This window comes from Cherax quadricarinatus, chromosome 65 (assembly GCF_038502225.1).
Source record: "Cherax quadricarinatus isolate ZL_2023a chromosome 65, ASM3850222v1, whole genome shotgun sequence".
Taxonomy (NCBI): domain Eukaryota; kingdom Metazoa; phylum Arthropoda; class Malacostraca; order Decapoda; family Parastacidae; genus Cherax; species Cherax quadricarinatus.
The window spans coordinates 18759219-18781656 of NC_091356.1; the positions used below are offsets into that span (position 1 = coordinate 18759219).

Here is a 22438-nt window from a genome sequence, read left to right on the forward strand (position 1 = left end):
AGAAGATGTATGACAAAGCTCAGGAAGCAGAGAGGGAGAGGACCTAATAGTGATCAGTGAAGAGGCGGGGCCAGGAGCTGAGTCTCGACCCCTGCAACCACAATTAGGTGAGTACACACACACACATACACACACACACACACACACACACACACAAGAGTGAGTACACATTCTCTTGGACTGCAAGAAGGCGTTAGACACAGTTCCACACAAGAGATTAGTGCAAAAACTGGAGGACCAGGCAGGGACAACAGGGAAGGCACTACAATGGATCAGGGAATACTTGTCCGGAAACCAGCAGCGAGTCATGGTACGTGGCGAGGTGTCAGAGTGGGCACCTGTGACCAGCGGGGTCCCACAGGGGTCAGTCCTAGGACCAGTGCTGTTTCTGGTATTTGTGAACGACATGACGGATGGAATAAACTCCGAAGTGTCCCTGTTTGCAGATGACGTGAAGTTGATAAGAAGAATTCATTCTATCGAAGACCAGGCAGAACTACAAAGGGATCTGGACAGGCTGCAGACCTGGTCCAGCAATTGTCTCCTGGAGTTCAACCCCACCAAGTGCAAAGTCATGAAGATTGGGGAAGGGCAAAGAAGACCGCAGACGGAGTACAGTCTAGGGGGGCCAGAGACTACAAACCTCATTCAAGGAAAAAGATCTTGGGGTGAGTATAACACCAGGCACATCTCCTGAAGCCCACATCAACCAAATAACTGCTGCAGCATATGGGCGCCTGGCAAACCTCAGAACAGCATTCCGACATCTTAATAAGGAATCGTTCAGGAACCTGTACACCGTGTACGTTAGGCCCATGTTGGAGTATGCTGCACCAGTTTGGAACCCACACCTAGCCAAGCACGCAAAGAAACTAGAGAAAGTGCAAAGGTTTGCCACAAGACTAGTTCCAGAGCTAAGAGGTATGTCCTATGAGGAGAGGTTAAGGGAAATCAACCTGAGGACACTGGAGGACAGGAGAGATAGGGGGGATATGATAATGACATACAAAATACTGAGAGGAATTGACAAGGTGGACAAAGACGGGATGTTCCAGAGATGGGACACAGCAACAATGGGACACAGTTGGAAGTTAAAGACACAGATGAATCACAGGGATCTTAGGAAGTATTTCTTCAGCCACAGAGTAGTCAGGAAGTGGAATAATTTGGGAAGCGATGTAGTGGAGGCAGGATCCATACATAGCTTTAAGCAGAGGTATAATAAAGCCCACGGTTCAGGGAGAGTGACCTAGTTGCGACCAGTGAAGAGGCGGGTCCAGGAGCTTGGACTCGGCCCCTGCAACCTTAACTAGGTGAGTACAACTAGGTGAGTACACACACACACATATGTAGTGCCAGTTTGGAACCCACACCTAGCCAAGCATGAAAGGAAACTGGAGAAAGTGCAAAGGTTTGCGGCAAGACTAAAGGGGTATGTCCTACGAGAAGTTAAGGGGGGATATGATAACGACATATAAAATACTGAGAGGTATAGAGAAGGTGGACAGAGACAGGATGTTCCAGAGATGGGACACAGCAATAAGGGGACATAGTAACAAGGGGTCATAGTTGGAAGCAGAAGACCCAGATGAATCACAGAGATGTTAGGAAGTATTTCTTCAGTCACAGAGATGTCAGGAAGTGGGTAGTGATGTAGTGGAGGCAGTATCCATACATAGCTTTAAGAAGAGGTATGATAAAGCTCACGGAGCCGGAAGAGTGACCGGGTAGCGTCCAGGTAAAGAGGCGGGGCCAGGAGCTGTGAATCGACCCCCGCAACCACAACTAGATGAATACAACTAGGTGAATACACACACACACTCACACTCAGGAGCTGAATCTCGACCCCTGCAACTACAATTAGGTGAGTACACACACACACAGGCTGAGGATAGAAGGTGGGGAACTCGCCAGAAGCGATCAAGAGGTATGTGAGGAGTTCAACAAGAGATTTAAGAAAGTATTTACAGTGGAGACAGGAAGGCCTCTGGGTGAACAGAACAGAGGGGGACACCAACAAGGAATATACCAACAAGTGTTAGATGACATACACACAACTGAGGAGGAGGTGAAGAAGCTGCTAAGGGACCTTGATACCTCAAAGGCAATGGGACCAGACAACATCTCTCCATGGGTCCTTAGAGAAGGAGCAGAAATGCTGTGTGTCCTACTAACCACAATCTTCAGCACATCCCTGGAAACTGGGCAACTACCTGAGGTAGGGAAGATGGCAAATGTAGTACCCACATTTCAAAAAGGAGACAGAAAAGAAGCACTAAACTATAGACCAGTGTCAATGACGTACATAGTATGCAAAGTAATGGAGAAGATTATCAGGAGGAGAGTGGTGGAGCACCTGGAACGGAACAAGAGTATAAACGCCAACCAGCATGGAATTATGGAAGGCAAATTCTGTGTCACAAACCTACTGGAGTTTTATGATAAAGTAACAGAAGTAACACACGAGAGAGAGGGGTGGGTTGATTGCATCTTCTTGGAATGCAAGACGGCCTTCGACACAGTTCCTCACAGGAGACTGGTGTAGAAGTTAGAGGACCAGGCGCCTATAACAGGAAGGGCGCTGTAATGGATCAGAGAATACCTGACAGGGAGGCAACAACGAGTCATGGTACGTGATGAGGTATCACAGTGGGCACCTGTGACGAGCGGGGTCCCACAGGGGTCGGTCCTAGGACCAGTGCTATTTCTGATATATGTGAATGACATGATGGAAGGGTTAGACTCAGAAGTGTCCCTGTTCGCAGATGATGGGAAGTTAATGAGGAGAATTAAATCAGATGAGGATCAAGTAGGACTTCAAAGAGACCTGGACAGGCTGGACACCTGGTCCAGCAACTGGCTGGACTTGTTGGTACCTGCTCGTAGAGAGAGTTGTTGGTACCTGCTTGTAGAGAGAGTTGTTGGCACCTGCTTGTAGAGAGAGTTGCTGGTACCTCTTTGAAGAGAGAGTTGCTGGTACCTCTTTGAAGAGAGAGCTTTTGGAACCTGCTTGTAGAGAAAGCTGTTGGTACCTGCTTGTAGAGAGAGTTGTTGGTACCTACTTGTAGAAAGAGTTGTTGGCACCTGCTTGTAGAGAGAGTTGTTGGCACCTGCTTGTAGAGAGAGTTGTTGGAACCTGCTTGTAGAGAGAGCTTTTGGAACCTGCTTGTAGAGAAAGCTGTTGGTACCTGCTTGTAGAGAGAGTTGTTGGTACCTGCTTGTAGAGAGAGTTGTTGGTGCCTGCTTGTAGACAGAGTTGTTGGTACCTGCTTGTAGAGAGAGCTTTTGGAACCTGCTTGTAGAGAAAGCTGTTGGTACCTGCTTGTAGAGAGAGTTGTTGGTACCTGCTTGTAGAGAGAGTTGTTGGTGCCTGCTTGTAGAGAGAGTTGTTGGTACCTGCTTGTAGAGAGAGTTGTTGGTACCTGCTTGTAGAGAGAGTTGTTGGTACCTGCTCGTAGAGAGAGTTGTTGGTACCTGCTTGTAGAGAGAGTTGTTGGCACCTGCTTGTAGAGAGAGTTGCTGGTACCTGTTTGAAGAGAGAGTGGTTGGCACCTACTTGTAGAGAGAGTTGTTGGCACCTGCTTGTAGAGAGAGTTGTTGGCACCTGCTTGTAGAGAGAGTTGTTGGCACCTGCTTGTAGAGAGAGCTTTTGGTACCTGCTTGTAGAGAAAGTTGTTGGTACCTGCTTGTAGAGAGAGTTGTTGGAACCTGCTTGTAGAGAGAGTTGTTGGCACCTGCTTGTAGAGAGAGTTGTTGGCACCTGCTTGTAGAGAGAGCTTTTGGAACCTGCTTGTAGAGAAAGCTGTTGGTACCTGCTTGTAGAGAGAGTTGTTGGTACCTGCTTGTAGAGAGAGTTGTTGGTACCTGCTTGTAGAGAGAGTTGTTGGTACCTGCTTGTAGAGAGAGTTGTTGGTACCTGCTTGTAGAGAGAGTTGCTGGCACCTGCTTGTAGAGAGAGTTGTTGGTACCTGCTTGTAGAGAGAGTTGTTGGTGCCTGCTTGTAGAGAGACTTGTTTGTACCTGCTTGTAGAGAGAGTTGTTGGTACCTGCTTGTATAGAGAGTTGTTGGCACCTGCTTGCAGAGAGAGTTGTTGGTTCCTGCTTGTAGAGAGAGTTGTTGGTACCTGCTTGTAGAGAGAGTTGTTGGTACCTGCTTGTAGAGAGAGTTGTTGGTACCTGCTTGTAGAGAGAGTTGTTGGTACCTGCTTGTAGAGAGAGTTGTTGGTACCTGCTTGTAGAGAGAGTTGTTGGTGCCTGCTTGTAGAGAGAGTTGTTGGTACCTGCTTGTATAGAGAGTAGTTGGTACCTGCTTGTAGAGAGAGTTGCTGGCACCTGCTTGTAGAGAGAGTTGTTGGTACCTGCTTGTAGAGAGAGTTGTTGGTACCTGCTTGTAGAGAGAGTTGTTGGTACCTGCTTGTAGAGAGAGTTGTTGGTACCTGCTTGTAGAGAGAGTTGTTGGTACCTGCTTGTAGAGAGAGTTGTTGGTACCTGCTTGTAGAGAGAGTTGTTGGTGCCTGCTTGTAGAGAGAGTTGTTGGTACCTGCTTGTAGAGAGAGCTTTTGGAACCTGCTTGTAGAGAAAGCTGTTGGTACCTGCTTGTAGAGAGAGTTGTTGGTACCTGCTTGTAGAGAGAGTTGTTGGTACCTGCTTGTAGAGAGAGTTGTTGGTACCTGCTTGTAGAGAGAGTTGTTGGTACCTGCTTGTAGAGAGAGTTGTTGGTACCTGCTTGTAGAGAGAGTTGTTGGTACCTGCTTGTAGAGAGAGTTGTTGGTACCTGCTTGTAGAGAGAGTTGTTGGTACCTGCTTGTAGAGAGAGTTGTTGGTGCCTGCTTGTAGAGAGAGTTGTTGGTACCTGCTTGTAGAGAGAGCTTTTGGAACCTGCTTGTAGAGAAAGCTGTTGGTACCTGCTTGTAGAGAGAGTTGTTGGTACCTGCTTGTAGAGAGAGTTGTTGGTACCTGCTTGTAGAGAGAGTTGTTGGTACCTGCTTGTAGAGAGAGTTGTTGGTACCTGCTTGTAGAGAGAGTTGCTGGCACCTGCTTGTAGAGAGAGTTGTTGGTACCTGCTTGTAGAGAGAGTTGTTGGTACCTGCTTGTAGAGAGAGTTGTTGGTACCTGCTTGTAGAGAGAGTTGTTGGTACCTGCTTGTAGAGAGAGTTGTTGGTACCTGCTTGTAGAGAGAGTTGTTGGTACCTGCTTGTAGAGAGAGTTGTTGGTACCTGCTTGTAGAGAGAGTTGTTGGTACCTGCTTGTAGAGAGAGTTGTTGGTACCTGCTTGTAGAGAGAGTTGTTGGTACCTGCTTGTAGAGAGAGTTGTTGGTACCTGCTTGTAGAGAGAGTTGTTGGTGCCTGCTTGTAGAGAGAGTTGTTGGTACCTGCTTGTATAGAGAGTAGTTGGTACCTGCTTGTAGAGAGAGTTGCTGGCACCTGCTTGTAGAGAGAGTTGTTGGTACCTGCTTGTAGAGAGAGTTGTTGGTACCTGCTTGTAGAGAGAGTTGTTGGTACCTGCTTGTAGAGAGAGTTGTTGGTACCTGCTTGTAGAGAGAGTTGTTGGTACCTGCTTGTAGAGAGAGTTGTTGGTACCTGCTTGTAGAGAGAGTTGTTGGTACCTGCTTGTAGAGAGAGTTGTTGGTACCTGCTTGTAGAGAGAGTTGTTGGTACCTGCTTGTAGAGAGAGTTGTTGGTACCTGCTTGTAGAGAGAGTTGTTGGTACCTGCTTGTAGAGAGAGTTGTTGGTACCTGCTTGTAGAGAGAGTTGTTGGTACCTGCTTGTAGAGAGAGTTGTTGGTACCTGCTTGTAGAGAGAGTTGTTGGTGCCTGCTTGTAGAGAGAGTTGTTGGTACCTGCTTGTATAGAGAGTAGTTGGTACCTGCTTGTAGAGAGAGTTGCTGGCACCTGCTTGTAGAGAGAGTTGTTGGTACCTGCTTGTAGAGAGAGTTGTTGGTACCTGCTTGTAGAGAGAGTTGTTGGTACCTGCTTGTAGAGAGAGTTGTTGGTACCTGCTTGTAGAGAGAGTTGTTGGTACCTGCTTGTAGAGAGAGTTGTTGGTACCTGCTTGTAGAGAGAGTTGTTGGTACCTGCTTGTAGAGAGAGTAGTTGGTGCCTGCTTGTAGAGAGAGTAGTTGGTATCTTCTTGTTATGGCATAATTTTAAATAAACAGATCATAATATTTCAATGTTTATCGTCTATGTCGAAAACACTTACCTAAGATGCTAATATTTATACATTATTTATCATCATTCGTAGTTGGTAATATTCAGCTTTTGTTGACAATTGTATAAAACGTAGACAAGATGATGATTGAGACACATGTACAACAGTTGGGTATCTTTATTGAGGGAACGTTTCGCCCACACAGTTGATTTCTTCAGTCGAATACAAAGGGAGCAGTAGTAATGAAATAAAGATGTAATCAGTCCATCAACCTTGAAGTAAAATCATTTGAGGGTGTCAGTCCCTCAGTCCGGAGAAGAGTTTACCTTCATACCGTTACAGCTCTTGGAGGTGACGTCTTCTCAAAGCTGAGGGACTGACCACCTCAAACACTTTTTCTCCGAGGCTGATACACTGTTTACGTTATCTTTATTTAATTTCTTCTGCTATTTTCTTAAATATTCGGCTTTTATATAGTTCACGTATGTTTATATTGGCTATTTAAATAGGTAGAATATTCAGTATAATTATCAAATTTTCTTGGGTGACTGGAATTATGCACTTGTTAGTTTTCTTCAGATCTCCTGCTAGTTTCCTTAAATCACTTGCTAGTTTCCTCAGATCACCTGCTAGTTTTCCTTAGATCACCTGCTAGTTTTCCTTAGATCACCTGCTAGTTTTCCTTAGATCACCTGCTAGTTTTATCAGATCACTCGAAGCTAAATGTCAACGAGAAGTCAGAGTTGATGACGTCACAGACTAGCTAGCTTCTGTAGTGTACACACCTCTGTGTCTTACACTTTTGAGCACCACTACAGCGCTGCTGCTGAGTTCCCACCTAGCCACTGCTGTCTTCTTCCCACTGCTGTCTTCACACTGCTGTCTTCACACTGCTGTCTTCACACTGCTGTCTTCACACTGCTGTCTTCACACTGCTGTCTTCACACTGCTGTCTTCACACTGCTGTCTTCACACTTCTGTCTTCACACTGTTGTCTTCACACTGTTGTCTTCACACTGCTGTCTTCACACTGCTGTCTTCACACTGCTGTCTTCACACTGCTGTCTTCACACTGCTGTCTTCACACTGCTGTCTTCACACTGCTGTCTTCACACTGTTGTCTTCACACTGTTGTCTTCACACTGTTGTCTTCATACTGCTGTCTTCACACTGCTGTCTTCACACTGCTGTCTTCACACTGCTGTCTTCACACTGCTGTCTTCACACTGCTGTCTTCACACTGCTGTCTTCACACTGCTGTCTTCACACTGCTGTCTTCACTCTGCTGTCTTCTTCACACTGCTGTCTTCTTCACACTGCTGTCTTCACACTGCTGTCTTCTTCACACTGCTGTCTTCACACTGCTGTCTTCTTCACACTGCTGTCTTCACACTGCTGTCTTCTTCACACTGCTGTCTTCTTCACACTGCTGTCTTCACTCTGCTGTCTTCTTCACACTGCTGTCTTCTTCACACTGCTGTCTTCACACTGCTGTCTTCTTCCCACTGCTGTCTTCACACTGCTGTCTTCTTCCCACTGCTGTCTTCACACTGCTGTCTTCTTCCCACTGCTGTCTTCTTCACACTGCTGTCTTCTTCACTCTGCTGTCTTCTTCACACTGCTGTCTTCACACTGCTGTCTTCCCACTGCTGTCTTCTTCACACTGCTGTCTTCACACTGCTGTCTTCACACTGCTGTCTTCACACTGCTGTCTTCACACTGCTGTCTTCTTCCCACTGCTGTCTTCACACTGCTCTCCACTTACACCATCACTCATCTCTACCATGTACTTGCCTCGATATGCTGTTATCTCTGTACGTCTCCTCTGCCTGGCTCACCTCTGCGCTCTTTTTGGTCGTACTGCCCTTGCTGGCAGAACTCAGCTTAATTAAGCTGAGCTGCATGTTCAGAGGTATAGGTTCAGTTTTCTGGGGCGGATTTTCTTTAGGTGTTATCGTGTGTCAAAACGCCAGTATATTCTCGTGCAGAACTCTAGCTCCTGCTAGAACCTCCTCTGCTATCTTCGTGCTTACAGCGTCACCAGACGTAGTCTCCGTGACTCATTCTTTCGTAAAGTTATATCACCTTGACCTTGTCATAGGCTGCCCCTGCCTTAGGGCTGCCCTTGCCATAGAGTTGCCATTGCCATAGGGCTGCCCTTGCCAAAAGGCTGCCCTTGCCATAGGTCTACATTTACCATAGGGCTGCCCTTACCATAGGCCTGTAAACGGTACTCCATTTGACAACAAGGCTTACCGTGCCCTTGCTACAAGACTGTAAACGGTACATCACATGTACAAACTCTGACACTCCTTCGGGAGCCACTGCGGGTCACCACACACACAGAAGACCCGGGCCACAACCCGTCCTGGCAAACCTACCTAAACCTGAATCTCACGTTGTGTTATGGAACGTGAATCTTGTCCACTGGAACGGAATGTTGAGTCTTCCTTACAGTGGTAATTAAAGGCGATCCTGGTTTACCTTCTGTGGCGTCGTAGTGGTATATATCTAGTGATCTTGGTATACAATCTTTATAATGAACGTACAAAACAATTTTGTACTCTTAATGAACTGATTTGTATATAATAATATAAATATGTTTACTTTTAACCCAAAATAAATAATTTCGAATGATTAATTGCGGAAATAATGTTATTAGTAAAGCAATACTTAAATTAGTCTCATTATTACGATCACAACAGCATGTTAACGAGACGAAGATGAAAGTTTGCTTTAACGCGACTCATGACACCTGCTTGTAGAGTATGTGACTGACACCTGCTTGTAGAGTATGTGACTGACACCTGCTTGTAGAGTATGTGACTGACACCTGCTTGTAGAGTATGTGACTGACACCTGCTTGTAGAGTATGTGACTGACACCTGCTTGTAGAGTATGTGACTGACACCTGCTTGTAGAGTATGTGACTGACACTTGCTTGTAGAGTATGTGACTGACACCTGCTTGTAGAGTACCTGACACCTGCTTGTAGAGTGCATAACTGGCACATGCTTGTAGAATGCATGCCTGACAAATGCAAGTAGGAGGTGGGGGCTGACATCTACATGTGGCAGACTGTGCTGACACCTGCACATCTTGATGAAGAGATCAAGGCTGCAGAGTGACAGGTGTGTGCTACTGCTGCTGCAGGTGGTGAAGGAGAGTGGACACGGGTGGGACATCTTCAGTGTCCAGGAGCGAGGTGGTGGCGGCCCCGGGGGTGACCTGAGACTCGTCACTCCACTGGACTACGAGAATCCTGACCAGAGACCCGGCTTCAGGTTCCGCGTAGAAGTGACGGATGAGGTAGGGATACAGTAAGAACAACTATATTTTCTAAATCTACAAATGATTCTACTGTCAGAATTAAACAAACATTGTATTATGGTTTTGTATACATATAGGCAAACAGGATACCCAGATAACACTTGTCTGCGCTGATAATTGTTAAATGAGACTTACAAACAATAGTTAATTCTCTCTCGTTGGGCAATTCCAGATGTTTATAATGAACTCTACGATTGATGCTCCTGTAATTTAAATTATAATTTTTGCTCTACTAATGAATTCATTGATGATATCATTAAAAACTTGTTCAAATCTCAACAAATATGGTGACTTGTACCATATATAGTCACAAAGATTGTTCCAGGACGACTAGAAACTTGACTTTTATGTCAAAATTTAAAAAAATATTTTTTTTATGAGTGACAAAATAATGAGTGATATTTTAAGGAGATATTTATCTATAACAAGTGAATTAAAAATATAACTTGAGTAATGGAGACTATAGAGGTTACTGAAACTTATTTATAATTTATGTTGATTTAATGGCTTCTGGAATAGTGTGACTGGTGTTCTTGGAGTGCAACTGTCACAGGAACTTGTGATCATGTCTTGGGTCTTCACGAGTAAGGTCAACAGCTTCCCAAATATTTCTGGTACAGGTGCATCGGCCACCTCATTTTCAGTCCGGCTCGGTAATGGGAGGGTAATAATTTTAAGTGCTTTTGTCCATCTAGCCGCCTGTAAATGTGACCTGACAACACTTTCCCTGAAGGCTTCAGTGGTTCGAGTAAGTTTTCAGAGCTTCAGAGAGACAGTAAACCTTTGAACTACGTTTTTTCACCATATCTTGCTTCAGTTACAGAATTTATCATATGAATCATGAATTTTGAGATGATTGATTCACTGTTTCAGTGGAGCTTTCAGTGTTACCGATGGATATAGACACAAGTGCAGTGTAATGTGATCCTTTATTGACAACGTTTCGCACAGACAATGGACTTCATCAAGTTACAAACGGATCTTCCTGGGTAGAGAGTACGTGTGTATATATAGGGACAGCCTGGTTGATCAGACCCTTATCCACCACGAGGCCTGGACTCAGACCGGGCCGCGGGGGCGTTGACCCCCGAAACCCTCTCCAGGTAAACTCCAGGTAATAGTGACGTGGAGGGTCAGGTGAGGAATGTTGAAGTTGATGGCTGAGAAGAGGTTGGATCTGAGAAGGACGTACCTGACGTAGGCCAGTAGGCCTGCGTCAGGTACGTCCTGATGATAAAGACGTTTCCTGGTACGAGGTTCAGCTGTATTGTTGGATATACAGATCAGTGATGAGTCCAAGATCCTGTGTCTCTGGGTATTGTCTTCCTTGATATTGAGTCTCGATTAGATAGTTTTGGGAGTTTCGGTATAAAACAGCGGCGTTCTTCACGTTAGTATAACTGATGTTAATGGACATGCGGGCATTTGACTGAGAACTTACAAAAACACCTTTGTTTTTCCCGTATTATTTTCCAGCAGCATTACATCCAACCAAACTACCTGTAAACCAAGGAAAAAATGGAATGACATTTGTTTACAGTCCTGTTAATGTCAGTGGCAACGCGATCCTTAGAATGATGCACCAACTTATGTATCCACTGAAAAATAAATGGCAAGATAAACACATATCAGGTGCAACTAGCACTATCAGTTTCGCAAAGTCAGTTTTGGAGTGGACATGACTGCTAGTTGCGGTCATGTCCACGCTCCTGAGTAGATTTCAAGTAGAACAGAATCATTTCCAGTCACAACCAATTTTATATTGAAAACATCGTTGTGCGCTGCTGTGTTGTTTTCAGATCAATCAGTTGGTGTCTTTACTAACTAACTTTATGATTGCCTGAGTATAGTGAACAGAGGCCTGTTGGGGAAATTTTGCAGGTTTTATCTGCACCTTTGTTTCTGCCTCTCCTTGAAAATTCTTTAACACTTTCTTCAATATATTAGTCAAAACTAAATATGTTACTTGGAGTTTACCTGGAGTCTACCAGGAGTAGACTGTAGTTAGACTTCGGGTAGACTCTGGGTATACTCCAGGTAGACTCCAGATAGATCCTCCATGACGCCATTACTTAGCACAGAGAATCATCCAACCTAACAGACATGAAGCTTCATTCTGTACTTGTCCAACTTCGAAATACATTCTTTTATGTTTCCATAAACGAATTAGCCATTAGATTTTTAGTGTATTAAATTTTTTTCACTCTTCTGGAGACCCATTTCCATAACATAAATTATATCTGTATCAAAGACCTCTGATATACTTTTCACATCTCGTCACTGTCTCCACAATATTACGGATTGTTTCATAAAATCTTATTGACAATCTTGCCTCCACTGATAATATATTTGTCTCCAAAACAGTGTGAAGGAAGACCCTGGTCAAGTACCCGGGTATAAGAGGTAATAAATGCCCACTGATGCAACAATCTACATTTCGCTGACATAAGAAAATTTATATTAACCTCACCATTCTGTCTTTGAGCCAAAGTTATGGCTTTTTATACTTATGATCATTATTTTCTCGCGTTTGTTTTTAATAAATATCTTTTTTTGCAAAGTCGAATAAAAATTTCGGTAGCGTAATCGAATTTTCATAAAATGTATTTTAGTACCAAGATCAGAAGTCCAGCCACTTTTGAAAAATAGCCAAATTGATTAACATTTTAGAGCATCCATCTTGGATGCCATCGTGAATACCTGGAATTGTCTATGGCTAAGGAATCACACTTTCCAGGACATTACTATGTGAGTTTTTTCTAACAATTATCAGCATAAACAAAAGTACATCTGCAAATTTTGGATTAGTGTTAAAAATCTTTCATTGTTGGACTGTAAATGGTATGTAGATTTATTCTGTTGTAAATCAATAAGCTCAGTCTGTGACTGAATTCTCTAAGCTTAAGATAGTGTTGTTGTGTGGCTTACATTCATAGTCCTGTTGTATGGTGTATAGTCTTGTGTAGCCTAGTTTACATAGTCCGGTGTAGCCTGTTGTGTAGAGTTCTGAGAAGTAAATGGTATAGTGTCTTGCATGACCTGGTGTATATAAGTCTGTGTAAATTTGGGCACATATTGCAGTGCTGTCTGTTGTATACAGCCCTTTTTAGCCTAGAGCATATACTGTTGTATTGTCTGAGTTATATAGTCAACATATGTATTGTGTATGTAGTTTTGTGTAGCCTGGTGTATATTGCGATGTGTAGCCTGGTGTATATTGTGATGTGTAGCCTGGTGTATATTGTGATGTGTAGCCTGGTGTATATTGTGATGTGTAGCTTGGTGAATATTGTGATGTGTAGCCTGGTGTATATTGTGATGTGTAGCCTGGTGTATATTGTGATGTGTAGCCTGGTGTATATTGTGATGTGTAGCCTGGTGGATATTGTGATGTGTAGCCTGGTGTATATTGTGATGTGTAGCCTGGTGTATATTGTGATGTGTAGCCTTGTGTACATTATGATGTGTAGCCTGGTGTATATTATGATGTGTAGCCTGGTGTATATTGTGATGTGTAGCCTGGTGTAAATTGTGATGTGTAGCCCGGTGTATATTGTGATGTGTACCCTGGTGTATATTGTGATGTGTAGCCTGGTGTATATTGTGATGTGTAGCCTGGTGTATATTGTGATGTGTAGCCTGGAGTATATTGTGATGTGTAGCCTTGTGTACATTGTGATGTGTAGCCTGGTGTATATTATGATGTGTAGCCTGGTGTATATTGTGATGTGTAGCCTGGTGTATATTGTGATGTGTAGCCCGGTGTATATTGTGATGTGTAGCCTGGTGTATATTGTGATGTGTAGCCTGGTGTATATTGTGATGTGTAGTCTGGTGTATATTGTGATGTGTAGCCTGGTGTATATTGTGATGTGTAGCCTGGTGCATATTGTGATGTGTAGCCTGGTGTATATTGTGATGTGTAGCCTGGTGTATATTGTGATGTGTAGCCTCGTGTATATTGTGATGTGTAAGCTGGTGTATATTGTGATGCGTAGCCTGGTGTATATTGTGATGTGTAGCCTGGTGTATATTGTGATGTGTAGCCTGGTGTATATTGTGATGTGTAGCCTGGTGTATATTGTGATGTGTAGCCTGGTGTATATTGTGATGTGTAGCCTGGTGTATATTGTGATGCGTAGCCTGGTGTATATTGTGATGTGTAAGCAGGTGCATATTGTGATGTGTAAGCTGGTGTATATTGTGATGTGTAGCCTGGTGTATATTGTGATGTGTAGCCTGGTGTATATTGTGATGTGTAGCCTGGTGTATATTGTGATGTGTAACCTGGTGTATATTGTGATGTGTAGCCTGGTGTATATTGTGATGTGTAGCCTGGTGTATAATGTGATGTGTAGCCTGGTGAACATTGTGATGTGTAGCCTGGTGTACATTGTGATGTGTAGCCTGGTGTATATTGTGATGTGTAGCCTGGTGTATATTGTGATGTGTAGCCTGGTGTATATTGTGATGTGTAGCCTGGTGTATATTGTGATGTGTAGCCTGGTGTATATTGTGACGTGTAGCCTGGTGTATATTGTGATGTGTAGCCTGGTGTATATCGTTATGTGTAGCCTGGTGTATATTGTGATGTGTAGCCTGGTGTATATTGTCATGTGTAAGCTGGTGTATATTGTGATGTATAGCCTGGTGTATTTTGTGATGTGTAGCCTAGTGTATATTGTGATGTGTAGCCTAGTGTATATTGTGATGTGTAGCCTAGTGTATTTTGTGATGTGTAGCCTGGTGTATATTATGATGTGTAGCCTGGTGTATATTGTGATGTGTAGCCTGGTGTATATTGTGATGTGTAGCCCGGTGTACATTGTGATGTGTAGCCTGGTGTATATTGTGATGTGTAGCCTGGTGAACATTGTGATGTGTAGCCTGGTGTACATTGTGATGTGTAGCCTGGTGTATATTGTGATGTGTAGCCTGGTGTATATAGTGATGTGTAGCCTGGTGTATTGTGATGTGTAGCCTGTTGTATATTGTGATGTGTAGCCTGGTGTATATTGTGATGTGTAGCCTGGTGTATATTGTGACGTGTAGCCTGGTATATTTGTGATGTGTAGCCTGGTGTATATTGTTATGTGTAGCCTGGTGTATATTGTGATGTGTAGCCTGGTGTATTTTGTGATGTATAGCCTAGTGTATATTGTGATGTGTAGCCTAGTGTATATTGTGATGTGTAGCCTAGTGCATTTTGTGATGTGTAGCCTGGTGTATATTGTGATGTGTAGCCTGATTTACATTGTGATGTGTAGCCTAGTGTATGTTGTGATGTGTAGCCTGATGTATATTGTGATGTGCAGCCTGGTGTATATTGTGATGTGTAGCCTAGTGTATATTGTGATGTGTAGCCTTGTGTACATTGTGATGTGTAGCCTGGTGTATATTATGATGTGTAGCCTGGTGTATATTGTGATGTGTAGCCTGGTGTATATTGTGATGTGTAGCCCGGTGTATATTGTGATGTGTAGCCTGGTGTATATTGTGATGTGTAGCCTGGTGTATATTGTGATGTGTAGTCTGGTGTATATTGTGATGTGTAGCCTGGTGTATATTGTGATGTGTAGCCTGGTGTATATTGTGATGTGTAGCCTGGTGTATATTGTGATGTGTAGCCTGGTGTATATTGTGATGTGTAGCCTCGTGTATATTGTGATGTGTAAGCTGGTGTATATTGTGATGTGTAGCCTGGTGTATATTGTGATGTGTAGCCTGGTGTATATTGTGATGTGTAGCCTGGTGTATATTGTGATGTGTAGCCTGGTGTATATTGTGATGTGTAGCCTGGTGTATATTGTGATGTGTAGCCTGGTGTATATTGTGATGTGTAGCCTGGTGTATATTGTGATGTGTAGCCTGGTGTATATTGCAATGTGTATATTGTGATGTGTAGCCTGGTGTATATTGTGATGTGTAGCCTGGTGTATATTGTGATGTGTAGCCTGGTGTATATTGTGATGTGTAGCCTGGTGTATATTGTGATGTGTAGCCTGGTGTATATTGTGATGTGTAGCCTGGTGTATATTGTGATGTGTAGACTAGTGAATAATGTGATGTGTAGCCTGGTGTATATTGTGATGTGTAAGCCTGGTGTATATTGTGATGTGTAGCCTGGTGTATATTGTGATGTGTAGCCTGGTGTATATTGTGATGTGTAGCCTGGTGTATATTGTGATGTGTAGCCTGGTGTATATTGTGATGTGTAGCCTGGTGTATATTGTGATGTGTAAGCTGGTGTATATTGTGATGTGTAGCCTGGTGTATATTGTGATGTGTAGCCTGGTGTATATTGTGATGTGTAGCCTGGTGTATATTGTGATGTGTAGCCTGGTGTATATTGTGATGTGTAGCCTGGTGTATATTGTGATGTGTAGCCTGGTGTATATTGTGATGTGTAGCCTGGTGTATATTGTGATGTGTAGCCTGGTGTACATTGTGATGTGTAGCCTGGTGTATATTGTGATGTGTAGCCTGGTGAACATTGTGATGTGTAGCCTGGTGTACATTGTGATGTGTAGCCTGGTGTATATTGCGATGTGTAGCCTGGTGTATATAGTGATGTGTAGCCTGGTGTATATTGTGATGTGTAGCCTGGTGTATATTGTGATGTGTAGCCTGGTGTATATTGTGATGTGTAGCCTGGTGTATATTGTGATGTGTAGCCTGGTGTATATTGTGATGTGTAGCCTGGTGTATATTGTGATGTGTAGCCTGGTGTATATTGTGATGTGTAGCCTGGTGTATATTGTGATGTGTAGCCTGGTGTATATTGTGATGTGCAGCCTTGTGTATATTGTGATGTGTAGCCTGGTGTATATTGTGATGTGTAGCCTGATGTGTATATTGTGATGTGTAGCCTGTAGCCTGGTGTATATTGTGATGTGTAGCCTGATGCCTGGTGTATATTGTGATGTGTAGCCTGTAGCCTGGTGTATATTGTGATGTGTAGCCTAGCCTGGTGTATATTGTGATGTGTAGCCTGGTGTATATTGAGATGTGTAGCCTGGTGTATGTATGTGTATTGTGATGTGTAGCCTGGTGTATATTGTGATGTGTAGCCTTGTGTATATTGTGATGTGTAGCCTGCATTGTGATGTAGCCTACATTGTGATGTGTAGCCTGGTGTATATTGTGATGTGTAGCCTAGTGTATATTGTGATGTGAATCCTGGTGTATATTGTGATGTGTAGCCTGGTGTATATTGTGATGTGTAGCCTAGTGTGTATATTTGTGATGTGTAGCCTGGTGTATATTTATGTGATGTGTAGTGATGTGTAGCCTGGTGTATATTGTGATGTGTAGCCTGGTGTATATTGTGATGTGTAGCCTGGTGTATATTGTGATGTGTAGCCTGGTGTATATTGTGATGTGTAGCCTAGTGTATATTGTGATGTGTAGCCTAGTGTATTTTGTGATGTGTAGCCTGGTGTATATTGTGATGTGTAGCCTGGTGTATATTGTGATGTGTAGCCTGGTGTATATTGTGATGTGTAGCCTGATGTATATTGTGATGTGTAGCCTGGTGTATATTGTGATGTGTAGCCTGGTGTATATTGTGATGTGTAGCCTGGTGTATATTGTGATGCGTAGCCTGGTGTATATTGTGATGTGTAAGCTGGTGTATATTGTGATGTGTAGCCTGGTGTATATTTTGATGTGTAGCCTGGTGTATATTGTGATGTGTTGCCTGGTGTATATTGTGATGTGTAGCCTGGTGCATATTGTGATGTGTAGCTTGGTGTATATTGTGATGTGTAGCCTGGTGTATATTGTGATTTGTAGCCTGGTGTATATTGTGATGTGTAGCCTGGTGTATATTGTGATGTGTAGCCTGGTGTATATTGTGATGTGTAGCCTGGTGTATATTGTGATGTGTAGCCTTGTGTATATTGTGATGTGTAAGCTGGTGTATATAGTGATGCGTAGCCTGGTGTATATTGTGATGTGTAGCCTGGTGTATATTGTGATGTGTAGCCTGGTGTATATTGTGATGTGTAGCCTGGTGTATATTGTGATGTGTAGCCTGGTGTATATTGTGATGTGTAGCCTGGTGTATATTGTGATGCGTAGCCTGGTGTATATTGTGATGTGTAAGCTGGTGTATATTGTGATGCGTAGCCTGGTGTATATTGTGATGTGTAGCCTGGTGTATATTGTGATGTGTAGCCTGGTGTATATTGTGATGTGTAGCCTGGTGTATATTGTGATGTGTAGCCTGGTGTATATTGTGATGTGTAGCCTGGTGAATATTGTGATGTGTAAGCTGGTGTATATTGTGATGTGTAGCCTGGTGTATTTTGTGATGCATAGCCTAGTGTATATTGTGATGTGTAGCCTGGTGTATATTGTGATGTGTAGCCTAGTGTATATTGTGATGTGTAGCCTAGTGTATTTTGTGATGTGTAGCCTGGTGTATATTGTGATGTGTAGCCTGATGTACATTGTGATGTGTAGCCTAGTGTATATTGTGATGTGTAGCCTGATGTATATTGTGATGTGTAGCCTGATGTATATTGTGATGTGTAGCCTAGTGTATATTGTGATGTGTAGCCTGATGTATATTGTGATGTGTAGCCTGATGTATATTGTGATGTGTAGCCTAGTGTATATTGTGATGTGTAGCCTGATGTATATTGTGATGTGTAGCCTGATGTATATTGTGATGTGTAGCCTGGTGTATATTGTGATGTGTAGCCTGGTGTATATTGTGATGTGTAGCCTAGTGTGTTTTGTGATGTGTAGCCTAGTGTATATTGTGATGTGTAGCCTAGTGTATATTGTGATGTGTAGCCTGGTGTATATTGTGATGTGTAGCCTGGTGTATATTGTGATGTGTAGCCTGGTGTATATTGAGACGTGTAGCCTAGTGTATATTGTGATGTGTAGCCTAGTGTATTTTGTGATGTGTAGCCTGGTGTATATTGTGATGTGTAGCCTAATGTACATTGTGATGTGTAGCCTGGTGTATATTGTGATGTGTAGCCTGGTGTATATTGTGATGTGTAGCCTGATGTATATTGTGATGTGTAGCCTGATGTATATTGTGATGTGTAGCCTAGTGTGTATTGTGATGTGTATCCTGATGTATATTGTGATGTGTAGCCTGATGTATATTGTTATGTGTAGCCTAGTGTATATTGTGATGTGTAGCCTGATGTATATTGTGATGAGTAGCCTGGTGTATATTGTGATGTGTAGCCTGGTGTATATTGTGATGTGTAGCCTAGTGTATATTGTGATGTGTAGCCTGATGTATATTGTGATGTGTAGCCTAGTGTATATTGTGATGTGTAGCCTGATGTATATTGTGATGTGTAGCCTAGTGTATATTGTGATGTGTAGCCTGATGTATATTGTGATGTGTAGCCTAGTGTATATTGTGATGTGTAGCCTGATGTATATTGTGATGTGTAAATTGATGTACATTGTGATGTGTAGCCTAGTGTATATTGTGATGTGTAGCCTAGTGTATATTTTGTTGTGTAGCCTGTGGGCTAAGGAGTAAGTAGCCCCTGAATACGACAAGAAATTAGACACCAACAACATCTGGGTGTCTTTAATTTGTAGACGTTCCGGCGATCCAGCGGCTTTATCCATATAAAGACCTAATGAGACGCCTAAAATGAGGAAGTAATCATTGCCAACATTCACTGTGTCTTGTGAGTACTACAGTCAGCCTCTCATGTCATCAGTGACTGTAGATGTGTCCAGCACATCATAACTCCCAACATTCACTGTGTCTTGTGAGTGCTACAGTCAGCCTCTCATCTCATCAGTGACTGTAGATGTGTCCAGCACATCATAACTCCCCAGGTGTGTGCTGTATATGTTCAAATCTTGACAGATCACCGGAAAGTTGTGATCCTTACCTGCAGTACACTGGCTAGTATTTCCAGTGCAGTCTTAGAGTAGTTATTACTAACAGCAGCTCCACTGGACTTAAGTAGCAAGAAACCCACACGTCTTGTTGGAACTAGAGCTAGAGTTTGTGTCATAGTATGTGGAGGAAGCGAGAAAATATGAAGGAGAGAAAAGGCGTCAGATTTGCATATGCACGTTAGTGATCATGTTATTGCTGTTCTCGCAGTCTTTATGCGTCTTATGAATAGGCACAACCACTTAATGACGTGGAATGATGCTAAAACTACTGAATTAATAAAGATCTTGGTGAGCGAAACGTTAACATAATAGTTACCTAAGGTTCGGTTACCTTGTTTGCATCTCTTTATTCAACTTTGCCTTTCCACTGATTCTATTATCATTAACTTTATCTAAATATTTTACTTCACTCAGTGGATAACTACTGTTGCCAAAATCCATAGTATAGCAATCATTACTTATTCTGCACAAACACACACTCACACCAGTGAAGAGGCGGGGCCAGGAGCTATGACTCGACCCTTGCAACCACAATTAGGTGAGTACACACATACACACAAAAAAGGGCACAGACATGTAGCATTAAATTACAGACCAGTGTCACTGACATGTATGGTATGGAAAGTCACGGAGAAGATTATCAGAAGACTGGTGAAGCACTTAGAAAGTAATGAACTTATAAACGACAAACAGTACGGGTTCAGAGACGGAAAATCCTGTGTCGCAGACCTACTGGAGTTCTATGACAGAGTGACAGCAGTAAGACAGGAGAGAGAGGGGTAGGTAGATTGCATATTTTTGGACTGTAAGAAGGCTTTTGACACAGTTCCACACAAGAGATCAATGCAAATCAGGAAGACCAGGCAGGTATAACAGGGAAGGCACTACAATGGATCAGAGAATACCTGATGGGGAGGCATCACCGAGTAATGGTATGTGACGAGGTGTCGGAGTGAGTGCCTGTGACGAGCAGGGTTCCTGGGACCAGTGCTGTTTCTAGCATGCATGAATGACGTGAAGGAAGGAATAGGCTCCGAAGTGTCCATGTTTCCAGACGATATGAAGTTAATGAGGAGGAGGACCAGGCTGGACTACAAAGGGATCTGGACAGGCTACAGGCCTGGTCCAACAACTGGCTCCTGGAGTTCAACCCCCCAAGTGCAAAGTAATGAAGATTGGGGAAGGACAAAAAAGACCGCAAACAGAGTACAGTCTAGGGGGCCAAATTCTGCAAACCTCACTCAAGAAAAAGGATCATGGGTTTAATATAATCTCGAGGACATCTCCTGAGGCGCACATCAACCAAATAACGGCTGCAGCATATGAGCGCCTAGCAAACCTGAGAATAGAGTTCCGACAGCTCAGTAAGGAGTCATTCAGGACTCTGTACACCATACTGGAGTATGCAGCACCAGTCTGGAACCCACACTTGGCCAAGCACGTCAGGAAACTAGAGAAAGTGCAAAGGTTTGCAACGAGACTAATCCCGGAGCTAAGGAACATGTCCTACGAGGTGACGTTAAGGGAAATCGACCTGACAACACTGGAGGACAGGAGAGATAAGGGGGACATGATAACAACATAAAAATACTGAGAGGAATCGAGAAGGTGAACAGAGACAGGATGTTCCAGAGATGGGACACAGCAACAAGGGGTCACAATTAGAAGTTGAAGACTCAGATGAGTCACAGGGATGTTAGGAAGTATTTATCCTGTCATACAGTTGTCAGGAAGTGAAACAATCTGGAAAGTGATGTAATGGGGTAATAATCCATACACAGCTTTAAGAAGGGATATGATAAAGCTCAAGGAGCAGGGAGAGAGTGACCTAGTAGCGACCAGTGAAGAGGCGGGACCAGGAGCTATGACTCCACCCTTGCAACCACAATTAGGTGAATTAGGTGAGTACACACACACACACACACACACACACACACATACACACATGCATAGCCCTAAGATTTTCACTTTAAAACTCCCTTGACTGTAGGAGATAACGCTGCTATTCCTGCCTTAGATAAATGCGCACCATAAGTGGAATATATGTTATTCTTTTAATAGAATAAAAGACCAGTGATCTTAAAAACTGATAATGATACTTGAGATGTAGTACTTGTCTAGCCAGAAAAAATACTAATTGCCCAAGATAATCACTAATTGCCGGCTCCTCTTCTTAGCTGAACATTACGTAAGAAAGAGATTCCTTCTACTATCCTAATTATTCCTATTACTGTCCAATCCCTGGCAAGTACATCTTCACTCCTACACTTCATAACATCAATACTTCTAATACTGTAGCAGATAATAGGGTTTTCTCTTTAAAGTCTCGATCTTTCTGAACCCACTAACTATTTCCTCTACCCCAACCTCAGGAAAATATACCTTCAGCCTTCTGTTATTATCATTGATACAAAAACCCATGTCCATAAACTTAATTTGAGTTACCTTCTATAACAAGATTCTTAACTTCATTAACGGTTCTTCTTGCGTCTTCAGTAACCGAACTTCATACATCTAACAACCCACCAATGTATAACCCAGGTCCTCCACATTACTTTTCTGCTCTATTGTGTGACTGGAGTTTGTAGCATATTCAATTCTATTTATTATTTCCTCCAGCTTTCTTTAATTAACGGAGTAGTTGGAGTTTTTCTTCATTGAACACCATACTGTTGTCCGTTGTCCGTTGGAGAACTTGGTTTATATCTTCTTAGAGATTTACCTTGTCCTGAATGGATGACAGTCTCATGCAGATCCTAGTATCGTCTGCAGAGAATGTTACAGTGCTATGGTTTACATTTCTATGTCTGATATGAGGATGAGGAACAGGACAGGGGCGAGTACTGTGCCTTTTGGAACAGAGGTCTTCACTATGGCAGCTGTTGATTTAACTCTGTTTACCACTAATCTTTGTGTTCGATTGGTTAGAAAGTTGAAGATCCATCTGCCTACTTTGCCAGTTATCCCTTTAGCACGCATTTTTTTTTTGTGCTGTTGCGCCATGATCGCACTTGTCAAAGACTTGTGTGTATTACATCTGCATTCTGTTTGCTTTCCAGTGCATCG

At 43.0% G+C, this 22438-nt stretch overlaps 1 protein-coding gene across 1 annotated transcript in view; it reads left to right on the forward strand.

The window, feature by feature from the left end:
- LOC128700571 (putative neural-cadherin 2) overlaps positions 1-22438 on the forward strand; it is a 271817-nt gene that overhangs the window by 138387 nt on the left and 110992 nt on the right. Inside the window, exon 7 of the mRNA XM_070098997.1 lies at positions 9305-9460. Coding sequence (XP_069955098.1) covers positions 9305-9460 — 156 coding nt within the window. The remainder of the gene's footprint in view (positions 1-9304; positions 9461-22438) is intronic.